The 20,547-nt window shown below is 41.0% G+C and overlaps 1 protein-coding gene across 1 annotated transcript in view; it reads left to right on the top strand.

Annotated features, from left to right (window-relative positions):
* LOC119475078 (voltage-dependent calcium channel subunit alpha-2/delta-2-like) overlaps positions 1-20,547 on the top strand; it is a 101,705-nt gene that overhangs the window by 66,311 nt on the left and 14,847 nt on the right. Inside the window, exons 12-24 of the mRNA XM_037747578.1 lie at positions 735-845; positions 1,688-1,766; positions 6,807-6,856; positions 10,220-10,309; positions 11,877-11,945; positions 12,589-12,663; positions 12,755-12,829; positions 12,955-13,026; positions 13,170-13,241; positions 13,423-13,484; positions 15,363-15,439; positions 18,929-18,989; positions 20,441-20,538. Coding sequence (XP_037603506.1) covers positions 735-845; positions 1,688-1,766; positions 6,807-6,856; positions 10,220-10,309; positions 11,877-11,945; positions 12,589-12,663; positions 12,755-12,829; positions 12,955-13,026; positions 13,170-13,241; positions 13,423-13,484; positions 15,363-15,439; positions 18,929-18,989; positions 20,441-20,538 — 991 coding nt within the window. The remainder of the gene's footprint in view (positions 1-734; positions 846-1,687; positions 1,767-6,806; positions 6,857-10,219; positions 10,310-11,876; positions 11,946-12,588; positions 12,664-12,754; positions 12,830-12,954; positions 13,027-13,169; positions 13,242-13,422; positions 13,485-15,362; positions 15,440-18,928; positions 18,990-20,440; positions 20,539-20,547) is intronic.

Here is a 20,547-nt window from a genome sequence, read left to right as displayed (position 1 = left end):
CCTGGGAGCTATAATCATATCTGCTAATAATTAAAAAATACACAGTTTGATTGATTTGGTATTTGCAATATATTGCCCCATACATGTAGTAAGTTTAAATCAGGAGTCAAAGAGATTGCTGATTGATCAGTAATGGTTTGATCAATGTACATTCCCATATACAATACAGGAAGGTTCCTACTTAATCGGTTTTACCCTACGGAGTCTTGATGCAAAATATCAGTAACGCTTTACTTTAACCCTCCCTTCCACTATTTAGCATTAATAACCAGTATACAAACACTTAATAAATGGTCTATGACACTGAAATGTAGTTATAAGCAGCTATAAGGACATTTTTAAGTGTTTAATAATGTACACTATTTGTCAACACTTAAAACTTGTCTTAATAAGATTTATGTGTTTAACTATATGGTCATTCCTTATCTGTTAATACACTTATGGGTGACAAATACATTGATAAACACTTGATATCTGCATACAGCTGCATTATAGTGTGTTATAAACTATTTATTTCATGTTTATATATAACTAAATATGATCTATGTAATATTTTTAATGTGTTATCTTCCCCCTCTGCTTATTTGACATCTATTTACCACAGCACCACACTGTTTTAAATGATGTGTTAGCATGATGACCTTCGCCTCTCGTTCTTGTGTATGTACCTAACCTGTCTCCCCGCCTCTTTCTTTGCTCTTCTCTCCTCCCTCGTCTCTCTTCGTGTGCCACAGGAGAACAGCGCCCCGAGGGCCAACTGCAATAAGATGATAATGATGTTTACAGATGGCGGGGAGGATCGTGCGCAGGAAATCTTTGAGAAGTACAACTGGCCCAACAAAACGGTGAGTCTGTCCCCAGAAGGCTGTTATCTATTCAGCTACATCGCTCTGCCATCCCGAGAGATCATGCGTGTCCAGGAACTGTCTTAGCGAGGGCCCCTTTTTCTCTCCTCCCCATCTCCCACCGTATTCTGCTGACATGGTCTCATTATTGCACCGGCAGTTGTGTTAGTTATTCTGTCGGACATGCCAAGCACTCCAATCTGTGCACATAACTTCCTCTCCAAAGCTTTCTTCGCATGCATTTTCAATTTTGGATTTTTTCCTCTTGTGATTCATCTCTTTGGCCTTTCTTCCTCTCTCTCCCTCCATCTCTCTCTGTCTGTTTTCTCTTTCTTTCTCTCCTCTTCCGTCTCTTTTGTTGTTTTGCTGCTGGTGTTAACAGCTCTGACCTGCTGACTAATTAGCCACTTTATCATCAGAGCCTATGAAATTGCAGCCAATAGATACTCAGTTTGTGTCTTTGTTCCAGCCTCGCTTCCACTCCCACCCTCTCCTTTCCTTTTCCCCCACTCCACAGCCCCACCAATATTTATTCTTATATCCATTACTATCCGATCCCCTCCTGACGGCTGCTGTCGTACAGGAATAATCTGCAGTTTGACAACTCTCTCACTGCAGTCTTGTGTTGGAGACACTTGTGAGAGTTGACTGGGAGGCTAATCTAATCATACTCAAGATTTGTGCATTGTAGTTGTCACATGACAGTGGCCTTATTGCCATCCAGAAGGAGGTTTGTGTGACATTGTTTCGCTCTATTAGATGTCTCTGCTGTCTTTGCCTGACTTTATTCTGGCATTGATGGTTCATTTTTTTTTCTACCATTTGTCTTTTCCTCCATCAAGGTGCGTGTGTTCACCTTCTCTGTTGGACAGCATAATTATGATGTCACCCCTTTGCAGTGGATAGCTTGTGCCAATAAAGGTATGTGGATGAGGTGTTTTTTTGTCAAAGCATATGTTTGTATTCAAAATATAAAAGAGAAAATGTGGGTTGCTGCAGGGTTGGTGGTTTGATCCCTGCCTCCTCGTGTCCACATCGCTCCCGATAGTGATTTTATAGATACGCACATTTTTTCCATCATAATCCATCGGATACCCCCTGAGGAATACAGTGTTAAAGGAGCATTGTGGTGAATAACATTGTCTCAAGTCAATTCGTTCTCAAGTGGGAAATGTAAAACCCAGTCAATCTTAACAAAAGAGCTATAAATGAAAGTGTTGCATTTGTTCTTGAGAACACCTGAGCAGTACACAACAACAACAACACAGGTGTGGTCTGCTCAAGAGTGTAGATTAAAAAGAAAGAGTCTCAGAACGTGTGCCATCACAAAGTTACAACTGTTTTGATACTGATACAAATAAATAACTCATTCCATCATTTTTCTGTACTCCCTTTCCCTGTCATTGGGGTACTGATCCTATCCCAGCATGATCTGGGTAAAAGGTGCTCCTGTCAAATAGCTAACACTAGGGCCGCCCCCTCTTAGTCGATTAGTCGACTAATTGGTCGTTATGGTCTCAGTCAACTGAGATTTCTTCAGTCATTTTTTATGCGTTTTTCATGCTGAATGACGGATTTCTGAGAAACATATGAGTATGATTAAATCAACTAATCAATAAGTCGACAAAATCACGAGTGTTAGTTGACTAAGATTTTTTTTGGTTGAGGACAGCCCTAGCTAACGTATACTAGACAGACCATCTTCACACATACAGGCAGTTTTACTATGGGGGGGGGGGTTGGATCAGTCTGACCCCACAACCTTCTTGCTGTGAGGCCACACTGCCAATCCATTAAAATATGTAATCGCATGATTTTCTATAGTTAATCGCGATTAATCACACATTTTTTATCTGTTCAAAATGTACCATAAAGGGAGATTTGTCAAGTATTTCATACTCTTATCAACATGGGAGTGGGCAAATATGCTTGTTTTAAATATATTTAATATTGGAATTCAGTTAACAACACAAAACAATGACAAATATTGTCCAGAAACCCTGACAGGTACTGCATTTAGCATAAAAAATATGCTCAAATCATAACATGGCAAACTGCAGCCCAACAGGCAACAACAGCTGTCAGTGTGTCAGTGTGTCAGTGTGCTGACTTGACTATGACTTGCCCCAAACTGCATGTGATTATCATAAAGTGGGCATGTCTGTAAAGGGGAGACTCGTGGGTACCAATAGAACCCATTTACATTCACATATCTTGAGGTCAGAGGTCAACGGACCCCTTTGAAAATGGCCATGACAGTTTTTCCTCGCCACAATCTAGCAAATATTTGGAGCGTTATTTAACGTCCTTTGCGACGAGCTAGTATGACATGGTATGAATGGATACCTTAGGTTTTTTAGTTTCACGTGATACCAGTATCTTCACTCTAGCTTTTTTGTTTTGGGGTAAATATTAATAGAATAAAATTAAATATTAAAACCTGCTTGCCCCATTACAAACCCATCATCACTATAAGATGTATCTTACTGCACATGATGTTCAAATCAATATTTTATTAATTTAAAGCAGCCAGAGTCCCTAAAATAACCCAGCAAAACAGGCAGTTCTGCCTCTGACAGGCCGTCTGACAGCCCATATGATTCAGCCGCTCTTCCTGTTAGCTACTTTGTCTGCATGAATCTCATCTTGACTCACCACATTTAATCCCAACCTAACTCCGGCTGCTGTTGCTGTGCTCAGTTTAGAACACTGTTATTTTGTTTTAATCCATAGCCCACTTCTCTTCCTCTCTTTTGTGGCTTGATTCAATATTGTTTCTTAGTGTTGCCGTTTATCTGAAGCTGCTCCTTTATGAGGCCTTTAGCTGTCCGTATGAAGCCTCGGCTAACGGCTGCTGCTGATTAGCTTATTGCCAGTGGAGCCGAGTGCTTCAGAAGTATCTCCCCAGAAGTTGTTATTAATTAGCAGGAGGAGTCTGGTAGCAGGATGATTACCGTCCCATCTCCCTGTCAGGCTGGGGAAAGTCCAGGATTACGCCTCTGTGCCAACATGCTCTCTGCTGTTTGCGACTGTAGTGATTACCATGGTACTAAAGTCTATGCCAACATAAGACAATAGTGGTGACACACCACCCTCAATGGGGCTGTCCTCTTATATCTTCAGTACTTATTACTCTTTGGTATCTCACTCCAGCAGAGCCAGCTCCCTTACACTTTCACAGGCCCTAACCCTTCACCCATGACTCACACACACATTTGACAAACAGCAGTAACACGCACACAACTAGGCCACTCGGAGATGCCAGCTGTTGTCTCACTTGAGCTTCAATCCCATCTTAAGACGAAAGTAACCTCTCTGTGACTCTGAGGACAATGAAACCATTTCTCCACGCTCTCGCACGGTCTAACAAAATACAAAACAGAAAGAGAGTTCTCTTGAAAGAAAATAGGTGAAATGGAGGATAAAAGCAGCAAATACAATATATACTGCCTTGGTGATCCTAACAGTTCCACAAAAATATCTGTTTATAATCCAAAAATAGGAACAAAATATCCTATAAATGCAAGATGGACATCCATAATAGAAGAATAGTTTTATTGGGTGAACTTACATCAGTGTATATGGTGTCACAACAACAATCTTGATAAGAATACTGAATAGAAAGTAGTGCATGCTGGTCTATGTAGGAGGAAAATGCATACTCATACTTGACGCAGCATATGCTTTATAAACTACAACTAGGATTATGTCCAAAATGATAATCAGGATTATTTTGTTTAATAATGAGATCAGGATTATTTATCAGTTATTCATTGATTGTAGGGACAAAATATATTTATTGCACTTTCACATTTAAATAAACAGAGCACTGCTTTGACTTCCACGTTGTGCCACATTCCTGCTAATGTACAAATCTTTGTATCAAAATAAGACTGGTCCTTATTCACAGTGTGTCTCATAGAAGCAAAATAAATTTGTACCAAAACTTTTTTACCCAAAATAAAATCAACAGAGCACTGCTTTTCACTTTCACGTTGTGCAACATTCCTGTTAATCAGGCTAACAACTCTTACAGCATCAAAATAAAACAAAAAAATGGCTGCAGTCCAGAGAGAGTAATATATGTATATTACTCTCTCTGGACTGCAGCCACAACATTCTGGAAAGTTCTTCACAGTATGCCGCTGTAAGGTGCTCACACAGCAGCACGACAGCTCCCCAAAAGTGAAGCCAAAACATCTGGATCACCCCCTGGTGGCTGGCTGTTAGTTAAGGAAGCACTTATGAGCACATCTCTGGTAAACACCAGATTGAAAGTGGTGCTTTTGTGTGCTTCTTTGTGAAGAAACGCTGTTTTACAGATCCGTCGATTAAATCAACTAATCGATTAGTTGCCAAAGTCGTATTAGTGTTAGTCAACTAAGAATTTCTTTGGTCGAGGACAGCCCTAGGTAACACATACGAGACAGACCATATTCCAACTCTGTCTCCCACAAAATTACGTTCTCATACAACTAAACTGCATAACCAAAATACGTTTTATACAGGAATAATATACAGTAAAATACAGTTTAAAACACTATTAACGTTGTAAATGGAAACAAAACAAAATGAAAACCCAACAAAACTACTTAGTTAGGTTTAGTCAACAAAACTGCTTGGATAGTTTTAGGAAAAAAAACATCGTGGTTTGGCTTGAAATTACTTAAAAACAAAACGAAAACGCAAGAAATTGCTACGTTTCACATGGGACATGAACACCTGTCTCCACGACAGCTCCCCAAAAGTGAAGCCAAAACATCTCAATCACTTTCTGGTTGCTGACTGTTAGTTTAGGAAGCGTTTGAATTGATATGCAGCAGAGTTTTTTCTGAGCGGAGCATTTTAAACGTCAATATCGCAGTTGATCGTGTTCATTTAATAGTGGGAAGCCAAAATTGTGTTTGCGATTGATATTCGATTCATTGTGCAGCCCCAACTATAACACCTAGATACAATTACTTTATGTAGAAAGCCCCATTTAGTCAAAAAAGACATTATATATTTTAAAATAAATGGATGTGATATGTTTTATACATTAGTCAAAATGACCCAAATTACTTCATAAATCTGAGGATGCGATAGAGGAGGACTGACTTCGAATAGTACAGAGGCATTATGTAATGAGTTTTCAGAAATAAAATAGGTTATTGATTCAATTCATAATTGCCCCTCACACAGCAGACGTCCGTTTTTAACTTTCACAGCACAGAGGAGATCTACATTACAGTCTGTCTATACTTTCCTCTCTTCACCTCTCACCGAGCTTTGCCCTACACCCACATATGCCACCTCTCTGGCACGCTGCCAAACACACTGGGACAAACCGCTGCTCTGAACAGAACTATAACAAATAGCTCTGGCCTGTCTGTGTGTGCATGTGTGAGCCATATAGGCTGTGTATGTATGTGCGTAATGTCAGCATGCTCAGATGTGCAAATGAATGAGACAGAGAAGGCAAATCTCGACACAAACCGCTGTGGCTCGGCGCATAATGTATCAAAATAATGAGAGTCATCTCAGCCTTTTAACATTCTGGGGATGCTGTCTCTATTTCGCCGCTCTTTGTATAAACACTCATGGCTTTAATAACTTGGGGAGCGGCGTGGTTATTGACCCAGTCGGTCACTCTCCTCCATTCCTAATCAGCGGCAGCGGTGCCTGAGGCTCAGCATTCCCAATGAGCCTCCACATTTACATCCCACAGCACAACCACGAGTGCTGGGAGGTCAACGACCACAAGCTCCACCGCGCCTGCTCGGCCCAACACCCTCAGCTGCGGATGATGGCGTTACGTGTACCTAATAACACACAAGAGATTAGACTCCAATCTGCAAATGGAAAGCTTTTTGTACACACTATAACTGTTTAACTCGTGAAAATGTAGACAGAATATGACGCGGGCTGGATGCAGAGGTTTCTGTTGGAATAACGTATTGATCCTGTGCTCTTCATCTGCAGGTTACTACTTTGAAATCCCATCGATCGGAGCCATCAGAATCAATACCCAGGTAAAGTATATGGAGTGTGTACAAGCCCCTGATTGCACCTTTATGAATCCGTAAAAGAAAATGCAATTTTAAAGCAGGAAGCTGGTCCATTCTTCCTTCACGGTTGCTTTGATGATAATTATACAGATTGTAGATAAGACAAAGGGACAGAAGACGACGCAGCGAGATGACTACAGAAAGGAAGTGACAGAGCTGGAGATGGAGTGATAACAAATAGGATTGTGGTCTTTCTATGAGAACGTTTCTGGACGCTCTGAAGTAAAGATCTCTTGCTCTCTTTCTATCACTTTCTCTTTCACACACACACCTCGGGTTCCTCACACACCCAGGGCCCTGACACCCCTCTCTTGCTCGAGGCTCTACGAGCTTCTAGAGGCCCTTGGGATAACCTCATCCCAGCTGTAGAAATTGACTCAGTTGCTGGGAGGTGGCGAGCTACCGCACACCCCTCCTCCCCTTACCTTCTCCTCCCCCATCACCACCACCAACCCCCCCTCAGCCCCGGTGAGCGATCCGGCACCAGAATATACTGTCAGCTGTTCCATTAACTCCAGCATATTTATATTCTGAGAACTGCCACTTACTCTAATAGGTTTTCTGAAGGTGGGTGACTACAGCTCTCTGTATAGGCCCAGAAGACACATTATTTAATCGCACTCTGCCCTTCAACATCACACACTCATCACATAGTCTCACTCGACTAACGGAAGTAACAGATGGACCATAGATGGCAAGAATATTATTATTCATACCGTCCTGAGTCATGCGATTATGTAGGAATAGTTTTGGAAATAAATTAGGGCTGTGTATCAGCAAGAATCTGGCGATACGATACGTATCATGATACAGAGGTTACAATTCAATATATTGCGATACATTGCGATACTGTGAGTAAGGTGATATATTGCGATTTTTTTAATCTTATTTTAGGAAAACTGCCATAATATAAAGAACACACCACCATGTGCATAAAATCTGAGTAAGGAAAAGTTTACTTTTTTATTTTTTTATTTATTTAACCTTTATTGAACCAGGTTAGTCCCATTGAGATTGAGAACCTCTTTTCCCAGGGAGACCTGGCCAAGACGGTCAGCAGCAAGAACACAAAGTTGCAGACACAAATAGAGATAAAATACAATTCAAAAACACTAAAAGCTCTAAAATTTGCATTAAAAGAGAATTATCTAAAGACAAATGGGGGGACAAAAAGGAACTTTTCTGGGAGTCAGCTGTACAACAAGGGGCCTAAAAACATTGGCATGCCATAGAGTCTGCTTCTTAAGCAATCAGAACAGTGGGATCTGCATTTGCATTCATCACAGTCCAGTATCATAGCACTACTTTGAGAAGAAGATACAGTATCACAAAACACAATATCGCAATATAAAAAAATGTCGATATTTTCTTACACCCCTAAAATAACTGTTGCTGTGTTTTGTGTTTCTGCGTAGTTATCTGAGACTGAAGTTCAGAGTGACTAATGTCATCCATTCTGCCTTCTTTGTATAGGATCTTTAGTTAGGATGTTTGTCTTTAGATTGAACATACCGATGAGTTCCCTCTCTGCGTTCATGGTTGTCACGGTACTCAGGGAGACAATAGCGTTTAATCAACGTGCAGAGATGCTGCTGGAGTATATATGGCTCCGGTTCCTTTGAACCACATATCTCCAGTTGCTGACTTTTTATGTTTCCTAGATTGTTCCAGCCAGGCGGAAAATTCCCCCCATATCCCGTGAAAAGGTCTGGCTGTCATTGTCCTGATGGAATATCTCCCTGTGGCGCGTTAAACTGGACTTTTATTGAGCTAATAATAGAATAGGTTACACCTGTCAGCACCTCACTGTTCAGGAGATGGAAAAACAAACGGTCAAAAGCATACTACTGAAATAGCTGTGCGCTTATACGGGGAGCCCCTTTTTGTGTGTTGAGGGGAGACACAAGGGTTCAGGAAACTGCGTTAATATTTCCCTTTGCGCTGCAAAATGGGTGGAAATTTGTCATCATGTGAAAAAGGCTAATGTTTTTAAAATTAGCGTTTGACCCCGAGTGAGCTGCTGCATTTCCACTGATCCTGTTATTACATTTTCAATATATTGTGTTGATACATAAAGATAGACATTTAGCATTATAACTCAGCGACTGCTGAATAGGATAGGGTGAAATAAACATCAGAGATGCTTTGCTACAAGCAGAAACTGCAGGAGCAACTTAGGACATGGTGTTGCACGTCCTCCGCTAAATAACATTCATTGGTGGCAAGGTGGTCAGAGCATTCACATTGATGGGAACCCTTCTGCATCTTCAGCAGGTATCTCAGGGTCATAAGCGTTTCGCCCCTTAGCCTGTACGCTTCACCAGAGTGGGGCAGTGGAGACTACATTAGCCTTCACCTGCAGAAGGGTTCCAACTGCGGGCTCTTGTCAACCAGAGCCACCTTGAGCTACTCTCGGCTACCGTGGCTATTTCTCCAGTGGCTTTCTTTAGTTGTTTGGGTTCTAAACCAATCTTCTGTAAGAAGTAGCGCACTGATGTTGCTGGGAAACCGCGGCAGCCAACTTCGATGGGGAATAAGGCGGCATACCAACCTTTGACTAGGGCCTCATCAATCAAATCCTGGTACTTGGCCTTTTTCAGTTGGTGAGAAATGGGTAGCCTGGAGGATAGGAGGAATTTTGTGTTTTTGTAAATGTTGGCAAACGTATACAGTCAGTATAGTTAGAGAATAATGTCTCTGGTTTTTATAATAACAAGACGCTGAAGGCTCTCAGTGAGATTGTCCCAACCGAGCGGTTGCACATGTCATGAGGTCAATCACTCAATAATTTTACCAATTACACACCATCTCTAAAATGTCAAGAATCAATAGGTTGTTTACAAAAAAAGACATCTCAGCTGGTGTGCGCTTTGGCTCCTGAGAACAGCAGAATATGGTGAATATGATGTATTACCAGTAGACTTAACCCCTCACCTCTATTCACAATAGCTGTGGGACATTCTCATAGAGCCAGCGATGACAGTATAGAGCCTCTGGGAGAAAGGCCTGTTTGCACGTCGTGCCACTGACACCCTTAATGTGTTTTTAATAACTCCTTCATAATGATGAGAAACGGCCTTGAGTGGCTCAGGACTGGAGGCTTTATGGCTCCGCAGGACCGGGATGCTGCTGCTGGTGGCCCACTGGTTTATGTGGTGACAGAGAGGAGGCCGGTCAGGGTCTCGTAGTTTTATGACAGATGAACATTGGCTCTTCCAGCTCTTTGCTTTTAACGCCTTTACATGACGACCGCTATAAACGTTTGTTTGATTGTATGAGTTTATTGTGTTTGGTCACACTAGCATGTGTGTGTTTTTGCTGTTGCAGGAGTACCTGGATGTCCTGGGTCGGCCCATGGCGCTGGCTAAGAATAAAGCAAAGCAGGTGCAGTGGACGAACGTCTACCAGGATGCTCTGGTGAGAGACAAGACACTTCATTTCATTACCCCTTAAAGTAACCATTATAGGATTTTCAAGTTACTGTATTTCTAATTCTATATGTATTCATTTAGTGCATCTGCTTCTTTCGATGTGTAAATCACAGGGCTGTCACTCGATTAAAATATTTAATTGCATGATTGTCCATGATTAATTGTGATTAATCACACATTTTTAATCTGTTCAAAATGTACCTTAAAGGGAGATTTGTCAAGTATTTAATACTCTTATCAACATGGGAGTGGGAAAATATGCTTGCTTTATGCAAATGTATGTGTATATCTATTATTGGAAATCAGTTAACAACACAAAACATTTACAAATATTGTCCAGAAACCCTCAAAGGTACTGCATTTAGCATAAAAAATATGCTCAAATCATAACATGTCAAACTGCAGCCCAACAAGCAACAACAGCTGTCAGTGTGTCAGTGTGCTGACTTGACTATGACTTGCCCCAAACTGCATGTGATTATCATAAAGTGGGCATGTCTGTAAAGGGGAGACTCGTGGGTATCCATAGAGCCAATTTTCATTCACATATCTTGAGGTCAGAGGTCAAGGGACCCCTTTGAAAATGGCCATGACAGTTTTTCCTCGCCAAATTTAGCCTCATTTTGGAGCGTTATTTAACCTTCTTCATGACAAGCTATGACCTGGTTGGTACCAATGGATTCATTAGGTTTTTCTAGTTTCATATGATATGCCAATATCTTCACTCTAGTTTTAAAACTGAGCCCGCTACAACCTCCGAAAGATCGATTACGTTAATGCGTTAAAGAAATTAGTGGTGTTAAAACAAATTTGCGGGTCAGCTTTCACAGCCCTATGTGAGTCATAAGCAATTTTTAAAGATATTCAGGTGATGACCTCTTAAAGGTGCTTCTGATAACATTGATACCATTCAGCCACTAGATGTCGCTTTCTCCCTCCCTCGTTCCATTGCACAACGTCACAACAAGACGTTGCCAGGCACTTACCGTCAATCTCAGCCATTTATCCCTTTTTTCCACACTGACGACCCTGAGATACCACGTGATACCAACGTCGTTGGCTCACAAGCCTTGTTAGAAGTGGGTACCAAACGTCAGACATCTTCCACAGAGATAAACAAAACATTCATTTTAGACCTGCAAAAAGTTTTTAAATGATAAATTCACAATCATAATATCTTTTTTTAGGAAAGGCCATACTTTGATTCGGTATCTTTCTGTGGATGTATTATTTTCTTTAAATATTCGTCGACATAAAAATGTTACAACTAAGACCTTTAAATTTGTCCAAATATAAGCATGGTTTCTGTTACGCTGTCTTATAAGGATAGTATAAGATTATGTCATCACAGTTTATTATTTTTATCCTACAGGTAGTTCTGGTGTCACAAGCTTTTAATCTATTCAATTTCACTTTATAGTTTTTTCAGTTATTTTAGAATTTCAGTAGATTTATTTGCATTGATTGTGTTTATTTGTTTGGATTTTATTATATAAAGCTCTTTGAATACATAACACAACCTTTTTAATTGGACTTCTACTATGTGTTACCAGGGTTTGGGTCTTGTCATCACTGGGACGATGCCGGTCTTCAACCTCACTATTGATACTGTGAGCTCTCAGGTAAAAAAACAACACATGCAACACAAGACACGGAGCTTAAAATAGCTGGACTTTTGTTCACTTACACAGCACACATTATGACTTATACCCCGGCTCATCCTTCATATTAATGAGCCTTTACCTTCATCATTATGTAAGAACAATGTTTTTTATCGTCACTCACGTCATTAAGGCTACACAAGCTTATTCAAACAGAAACAGGAGTTGGTGTAGCAGGCGGGCTTCGGGTTTTATTTTGCATCTCTTTGCTGTTGTTGACCATCATCAGTCATTTGTAATGGTGTCCACCCAGCTGCTGCTCTTCTAGGCAACACCTCCCCCCTGAGGTGACATCAGACATCTTAGCCACCCGCCTGTAGTATTTGTTATCATCCAGAGAGCACATCCAGTTTTCAGTATCCATGACCAAAGTATTTATTCTGAGTTTATTACACCGGCTTGATGCTGCCGCCCGATTTAAGATTGACTGAAATGTTTTTGTTTAAGATAGACTTAAAATATGGACTAATCAAACCGCACACAAAGAGATAAATCAAAGATGGCATGGAGATGTTCTCAGTACTCTCACTGCACAGCTACCAGCTCTCTGTGATTCTCTGGTGCCATAAAATGCTAATGATTACCTCATATGTTCTTCCTACAGAACCAGCTCATCCTCGGAGTCATGGGAGTCGATATCGCAATCAACGAAATCAAGAGGAAGACACCTACATACAGAGTGAGCATGTTGTACACTCAGTTACGCTCTCATGTCACTTTCATTTTGATGAATATTGAATCACACCTCCATTCACTCTATTTGTGTGCAGCTTGGAGCCAATGGCTACACCTTTGCCATCGACCCGAATGGCTACGTTCTGCTGCATCCCAACCTGCGACCCAAAGTACGTCCAGCTATCTAATGAGATGACGTGCTTCTGAAGCCAAATTTGGACGTTGTTTTTTTTCCTGCTGACTGGCGTTAACTCCCCTCCTTCGTCTTCCCCTGCTTTCTCTCTCTCTTGTTCAGATCATTAACTTCAGGGAGCCCGTCACTCTGGACTTTCTGGATGCAGAGCTGGAGGACAGCAACAAGGAGGAGGTAAAAACACAACATCTCTGAAACATCATCATGTGTTTAATAATATACATTTCAATTTTTTATTCGTCCGTTGTTTTCCCCCTGTGATGTACCTGTACGCTGTTTTCACGCTGCAGCATCTCTCCCTCTTTCTCTTTTTCCAGATCCGTCGACAGATGATTGATGGCAAACCAGGGCAAAGGAAAATCAAGACGCTCATTAAGTCAGTTGATGAGGCAAGTCATCAATATATGAGACTCAATCATGATCCAAAGTAGCACCTTCCTGAATGGTGTTGTAATGAACCTGAATGACTGAATGTATGTTTAGGATCTGTTGTTTCCCGCCAATTACGGGAAGAGAGATGTGCTGAGGATGCAGCGGCGTTACTTATTTCTCTCTGTGGTTTGTCAACAGAGGTACATCGACGAGGCCATGCGGACGTACACGTGGACGCCTGTGAACGGCACAGATTACAGGTAAGTTTGAAATTAAACATGCATCAACTTGAAACTGGGAGTGAAATCCAACTTTGATGCTTTTGATTCGTCCAGTTTGAGTCTCAGATTTACGGTGCAGCGTTTGTGAACTGTAGCTTCCACCATCATAGACTCAACATATCACTGAATAAAGGTCAACTTCTGCATTTGCTTTCTGTATTTGCATTAAATAATTCATTTGAAACACCCAAATTAAAGAACAGTTCTTTCCCTTTCTCGTAAAAACCTTCCACATTACTCTAAGCAACGATTAATTGCAGAGTTTATTCATCTTAAAACTTGGTTGAACATTTGAGATTGCATCGTAATGACATTTCCTCCAGGCAACACTTTGCAAATTACAGTTTATGATATTCAATAGTCCTACAAATGCCTGATGTGTGTTTTTTATTACATCTGCTGGCAGCGTGCCTAGTCAAGGCCGACTCCATATCAGGCTTTCTCTGCACCGTTCTATTTATTTCAACTCAAAGGGAGTGTATTTAACAACTCGTGTGTGTGTTACTGTTATGGCCTGCAACAGTTAAATCTACTCTAAGCAGACATTCAAAGCTCCGCTCTGTCATGCTTCCTACACTTTACAGTTTAGGGACTTTCTTTGCTCGTAAAACTGGTGAAGTCGGATGCTTCTTTAAATCTAAATGAGCTTTATATTACAGATAGTCGACTGCAGCTGTGGCTCAGTCTGAACCTGATACTGTCACAGCCTGATTTTCTATCTGTTCCAATTAATCCTCTTACTGGGTTATATTTTAGCTTTGTATGGCACCACAGATGGGACATGTTTTTTCCTCTCTTTAATTTCTGGCTTTGGTAGAAGAGTAAATACTTAGTAACATAAAGAATATGTAGGTCAAACGACGACGCTGTGGGGATGGCATTTTACAAAGTGAAACTGATATTTTTTCTTTTGTTTGAACCCCCTTGAAGTTTCATTTGACTTAAACAGAAACACCATCAGCGATGTGCTTAAATATCAAGCAATCACTAGTGTACTCGCTTCAAATGCAGTTGCTTTGCTCTGGAACGGGCACCGGCCTTCGGGTGGCATCGACGACGTGCCAGCTGTGTATTCTGATTATTTGATTTCATCCTCTGAATTGGAGACTTGAACTTCCTGGAAAACTGCATCTTCACGGCTACTTACTTTAAGAAATTAATAATTTTGACACAAAAATGATCCTCCAGAGTCTGACATCAGAACTGCGGCTATAGCAACGGTCTGTTATACATAGCAACGGTCTGCTATAAAGAAATAACAGACCGTAGAACGCTGTGATTGACCAATCAGAATCGAGTATTCAACGAAGCTGTGTAATAATGAATAATAAGGCATCATATTTCAATTGTTATATTTTGCGAGTATAGTATAGTTTTCCTCTGAGGTAGAAGTACACAGTAAGCAGTATTCAGTTGAGTTGCATATTTTTAAAGTGCTTTGGGGGCCTTTTTTAAGTCATTTCGGGGTACAAATTAGTTAGAATAGTGACATAATTCAATATTTTATCTAGTTATTTTATCACCTTACAATCAGTGGAGGACCATTGACAGGAATGTGTTTCACATCGACACATTTACACGTGTGCATCCTTGTGTGAGTGTGCGCATATACACAAACAAAACAAGGATAATAATAACATTCCTCCGTTGTGCTACTAGTGGTCAAAAACTCCACAGGGTACCTTTAAGATTGATCCCTCACGCATCACATTAAAGAGGTAATGATACCATTTCATGGGACCTTTAAACTGGTTGTAAGTGAGCGTGCCCGGCTGGCTGGCTGTGTGTTTGTATGTTTATAGAGTTTATAATGTGCATTCATAACCTGATTTTCTGCGTCTGCCTCGTTAATCTCAGTCTAGGGTTGGTACTGCCCACATATAGTGAGAACCACATCAAGGCCAACCTGAGTGACCAGATCCTTCAGGTGCAGTGTAAGTACCCAGGAATACCCAGCATCCTTCGCTCTCTCGCCTTCTCTTTCTCTTTCTCTCTCTCTCCACTCCTTCCTCCTCCTCTCTCTCTCCCGAATATGACCTTATGCTCTTACTCAGTCCTTTGTCCTGGGTCTTCAACATCATCATAGGGAGTGTCCGAGCGCTGCCCCCTACTTCCCCCCCGCCCCCTCTCTAGTCTCTCTGATAGGCAGGATCTTACCTGAGTCCCCCGACTCCTCTACTGCCCCCTGTTCCCTCCTGTCTTCATGCTGTGCTGTAAAATGGTGATGTTTTTTCTTCACACTGGCTGAAGAAAAAAATAACTGAACAGACAGAAAGGTGAAAGCTGTGGTTTTACTGTGTTACTCAGGTGAAAATAATGGTGACTCTCGTGCTATTATTTTTTTTGCCAAATGCTCTCGCCTCTTCTCCACCAAGTAATGATTCTGAAGCATCTGTGTTTAAAGTATTTGATGTTCTGAAGAAACCGTGAAAACACGCATGCTTTTCACTCCTTATGATGAGTTTTATGATTTTGGGGAATTTTTCCTTCTGTTATGTGTGTGATTTATTTTATTTTATTTTGGTTAGATTGTGTGAGATGTTTCTCAGCTTTGGAATCATTCAGTATATAAACTCCCACACGGCCCGGGATAAGGGCTCGTCTAATGTGGGAGTTTGGGTTTTTGTGGGTCTGAATGGGGACACATGTTGTCTCTCTCATTCTTTCTTTGTCCAGTTACTCCCCTATTTTCCTGTTTCATTTGATTTTTCTTTTTTTTTTGGTTATCTCTCACAGTTACTGGTTTTGTCTTTCCTGGATTTCCCTCTTTTTTTTTTTTTTTCCTTTCTTCCGTTGGTTTTCCGTTTCCTTGTTTGCTCTTGCAAATAAGATGTTTGCTCTTCATTTCTTTTTCTCTCTTGTCTTGTTTGACTTAAATTGGTTTCTTTTTTTCAAGAAAACAATATTTTTATTCAAACAGTAATTGAATAAAATATTGTCTGTGATCCCCCCCTTCCTACCCGACCCCCTGTTTCTTTTTCTTGCTCTCTCCTTCTCTGATGGATCCACACAGTGCCATACACCAAGGGCAAGTATACTCCATATTGGTCCACGTTCCCTTCCTTTACTTCCTACTCCCTACCGCTGCCTCCTTCCCACACCTCTCGTCCTTAACCTCTTCCTGCTGCCTCCTCCTCCTCCTCCTCCTCCTCCTACCCTCACCTGTCCCAGCCTGCTTGCCTCTGTTCCTGCCCGTCTTGCCTTCAGGACTTCCTCCCTTTTTCCTCTTTCTCCTCCTCTTCCTCCTTTTATCCCTCCTTCTCCTCTTCACCCTCTTGCTGCAGCTCAGATCACACATCTCTCACGATGGCTCCTCTGGTCCCCAACCTCACCCTCCTCCCCACGTATCTGCTGCGAAAAAAAAACACCTACTGCACCCAAGGAAGACAGATATTCATGTTCTCTGTTAAAACTTGTCTTTTGTTCCCCCTCTTAATCCTTTTCCTTCTGTGGATCGCTCCAAATGGGTTATGTCTGCCTCCTTTCTCTCTCTCTCTCTCGTTCTGTCTCTCTCTCTCTCTCTCTCTCTCGTTCTCTCTCTCTCTCTCTTTGTCTCTTTCTTACATTTTTTTTATTTTCTTTGACCGTATTTCTCTCTCTTCCTCATCTTCTTTCTCCATTTCTCTTTCACCTTCTTGTCTCTCTCTCTCTCTTTCTGTCTTTTTCTTACAGTGTCATTAGTTAATAAATGTCTTAACTAATTCTCACACTAGGGCTCAGGTGTTGACAGATCTTTAATTAGATTTAATAAAACCTCCCTCTTATTAGTGCAATAGCTCATCAATTCTGAGCATATTGAGCTTTCAGTAAAAGATTTTTAATTGTTTGCTGTAACATTTTTGGTAACACTTCATTTTACAAATGTCATGGTAATTAGGTGATAATTAGCAAGTAACCTATTTGAAATTTCTTTGGAATTACTGCCAAATTACCCCAATATTTACCTCAAAATGTATCGAAAATTACATTATTATAAACATTATTTAATAATTATATTCTGCTGTTTCCCAATAGCTGGTAATTTTTTTTAATACATTTCCAGGACCCGCCCTATTTTAACTATTATAAGCTATTTTAGCATATAATTATTAAATAATGTTTATAATAAAGACATTTTCGATAAATTTTGAGGTAAATATTGGGGTAATTTAGCAGTAATTCCAAAGAAATTTCAAATAAGTCCTTTTCTAATTATCACCTAATTACCATGAAATTGTAAAATGAAGTGTTACCACATTTTCATAATGTAGGAAGTTAAACACACAAATCTGAATGAATTAATTTTGTAGTGCTACACTTAAGCTATTATACTGCATTAGCACATACATATCATGTAAATACTGCTATTGATTTATAGTAGAGTAAATAGGGATCTGTTGTGGTTATAATATGTTTACGTAGCTATACTTTATCATATAAAAAAAGCAGTTATTTAATGTTTGTTAGCTGCCGTAGTATCTGGTCTATATACTGTAGCTGGAGACGTTGCAGCCTGCAGACTGACCCCTCAGGGCTGAGCTGCGTCCTGCCCACCCAGGTCCTCCCATGTTGTCAGGTGTCAGGGTGCCGCTCGGCGCAGCGCCTGACTTCCTGTGTCGTCCCTCTGTACACCCTGTCTCTCCATCGGCTTGTCTCCCTCCCTCCTCACCCCTCAGACTGCCAGGGGCACGGCCCAGCACTTCCTCAGTTAAACCTGACCCCGGATGTGCACGGCATTGTGGGCGGAAAACTACCTGGGCACTCTATTCTAGCTCTGAAAAATTTCATTCCTCTGCTGTACACAGTTACAGGTCTTCTGGACATAATGAGAAAATCACAGGTTGGATTCGCCGCAGACTCACCCGTTGAGGCTTTCATGATGGTTTTTGCTCGGTTTTGTCTGTGTTAGATGAAATTAAGTTGCCCTTACGACATGCCCTTCACAATGCAATGCATTTCCTCTGATTATGTGTCTCTCTGAGCCCTCTCCGCTGCCAGTCTGAGTGGTGACCACTTCCATCAGGACCTTCACCCACCTCCCCCTGCAATAGTTGGCCATGTTGATGCCTGCCTGATCTAAAAAGCACTCATTACGGATGATCTGTCTGAGAACTTGCTTCCTGACTCATCACGTCTCGCAAGTCAGTTCTCAGACCTCCAAAATATGTTAGATTGAAACCAAAACGAATCCTGGAAATCTTTGTTATAAACAAAAAGAAACAAAAGGTGTGAGTGCTTGTGAAACTAAAGCAGTCGTTCATTGAGTCAGGTTCTATTTTTGGCACCATCTTGGCTAACGCTAGTGTTCCCATGATACCTCAGTGTTGCTATGGTAAACTCCCTTCTGCGTCCCTGCACCTCTGAAGAACAGCTGCTGTTTACCCACAACTCCCCGCTGCCCTGCCCACCGCTCTTCCCCGATAATCTTCCCCTTTCTGTTGCAGATTTTGAATCACTGCTGCCAAACAGTTTTGAGTCTGAAGGACATGTATTCATTGCTCCCAGGTAGCCCTGTGTGTGTGAATGCTTGGTGTCGTTGATGGTCATCACTGTTTGGTCTTGTCTTTCAAAGCACTATATACTTATTGTTGTTGTTGTTGTTGTTGTTGTTGTTGTTGTTGTTGTTGTTGTTGTTGTTGTTTTGGCTCCACAATCAGCAATTTTCTTTATTTATTATCTGCTTTCTCAAGTTTTGTCATTTTGTGATGTTGAGTTGCACTGTGTGTAAGTGGTTGTGTTTCATTCATTGTTCATTTTGAGTGGTGTTTTAACTTATAGTAACAAATTTGAGGGGAAATATAAAATTCATCATAACATTATCATATATATATATATGTATATATATGTATACATATTTTGCATTTACCCGTTCTCTTCCCTGAGTTTCAATAAAGCAGCTATTCTCAACCACTGGGCCGGGGCCCACTGGTGGGCCTCAGAAAGCCACCTAGTGGGCCACAAAGGTGCTGCCAAATGGTTAGATTAACCGCTATTCTGTATTTCAGAGGTTATAGCGGGCTCACTTTTAAAGCTAAAGTGAAGCTACTGGAATCATATGAAACTATAAAAGCTTGTCGGGAAGGAGGTTAAATAACGCTCCAAACTTACGCTAAATTTTGGCGAGGAAAAACTGTCATGGCCATTTTCAAAGGGGTCCCTTGACCTTTGACCTCAAGATATGTGAATGAAATTAGGTTCTATGGGTACCCACGAGTCTCCGCTTTACAGACATATATGTCACAGATGCAGTGACACAAAATCATGCAATTTTTGAAACCAGCAAAAGTGTGTGGTGAGGAAAGTTTTGGATTCATAACGGCAGGTAGTGATGGGTAAGGGTAAGCTGAATATTTATGTGGGTCATTACACCTGACAGTGGCATAACACATTATTTTATAGCCCAGTTTGTCATTTATTCCTCGGAAATTTTTTAACAATTGGAAGTGGGCCTCGAGTTACAAATGGTTGAGAATCCCTGCAATAAAGTATTGAAGCAGCTTTAAATGTCCTTTGCATGTTGCTACTGCGGTGTTGTTTGTTTGTTTGTATTGCACAAATACATTTAGGTCTTATTGGTTTGGTTGTACAACGTAATGCTAAGAGTAAAATAGATCCTCTTTGCATGTGTTGTTTTAATATCAAACCCTCCTGGCTTCCAGCTGCCACCTGAACTCTGAAACACACTGATAAAAGTCACTCCTTCGTTGTGATGCCTGCGCTCTGCTCTGCAGTCCAATCCACATTTTGTATTTAATCGACGGTTTATTGGAATTTAAGCTTTAAAACATGCATGCTGCACATGATAGCACCAAGTAACATGTACAGTATATGGCTTTATGCATCCTCGCTTTCTGTTGCGTGTCTCTTTATAAAGGACAAATAGGGCAGAGTGTAAATACTGCATACACATGCAGTTTTTAAGCTTCTTTCTCTGAGTTGCCTTGTTTGTTCCTCAGGGAGTACTGCAATGATCTGGAACTGTCCAACAACAACACTGAGTTCCTGCTCAACTTCATTGCTCTCATGGAGAAGGTGACACCGGACTCCAAACAATGTGAGTTTC

The sequence above is a fragment of the Sebastes umbrosus genome, chromosome 1 (genome assembly GCF_015220745.1).
Source record: "Sebastes umbrosus isolate fSebUmb1 chromosome 1, fSebUmb1.pri, whole genome shotgun sequence".
Taxonomy (NCBI): domain Eukaryota; kingdom Metazoa; phylum Chordata; class Actinopteri; order Perciformes; family Sebastidae; genus Sebastes; species Sebastes umbrosus.
Note: the sequence above shows the minus strand (reverse complement) of the source record. Positions and strands in the feature narration are given on the sequence as shown.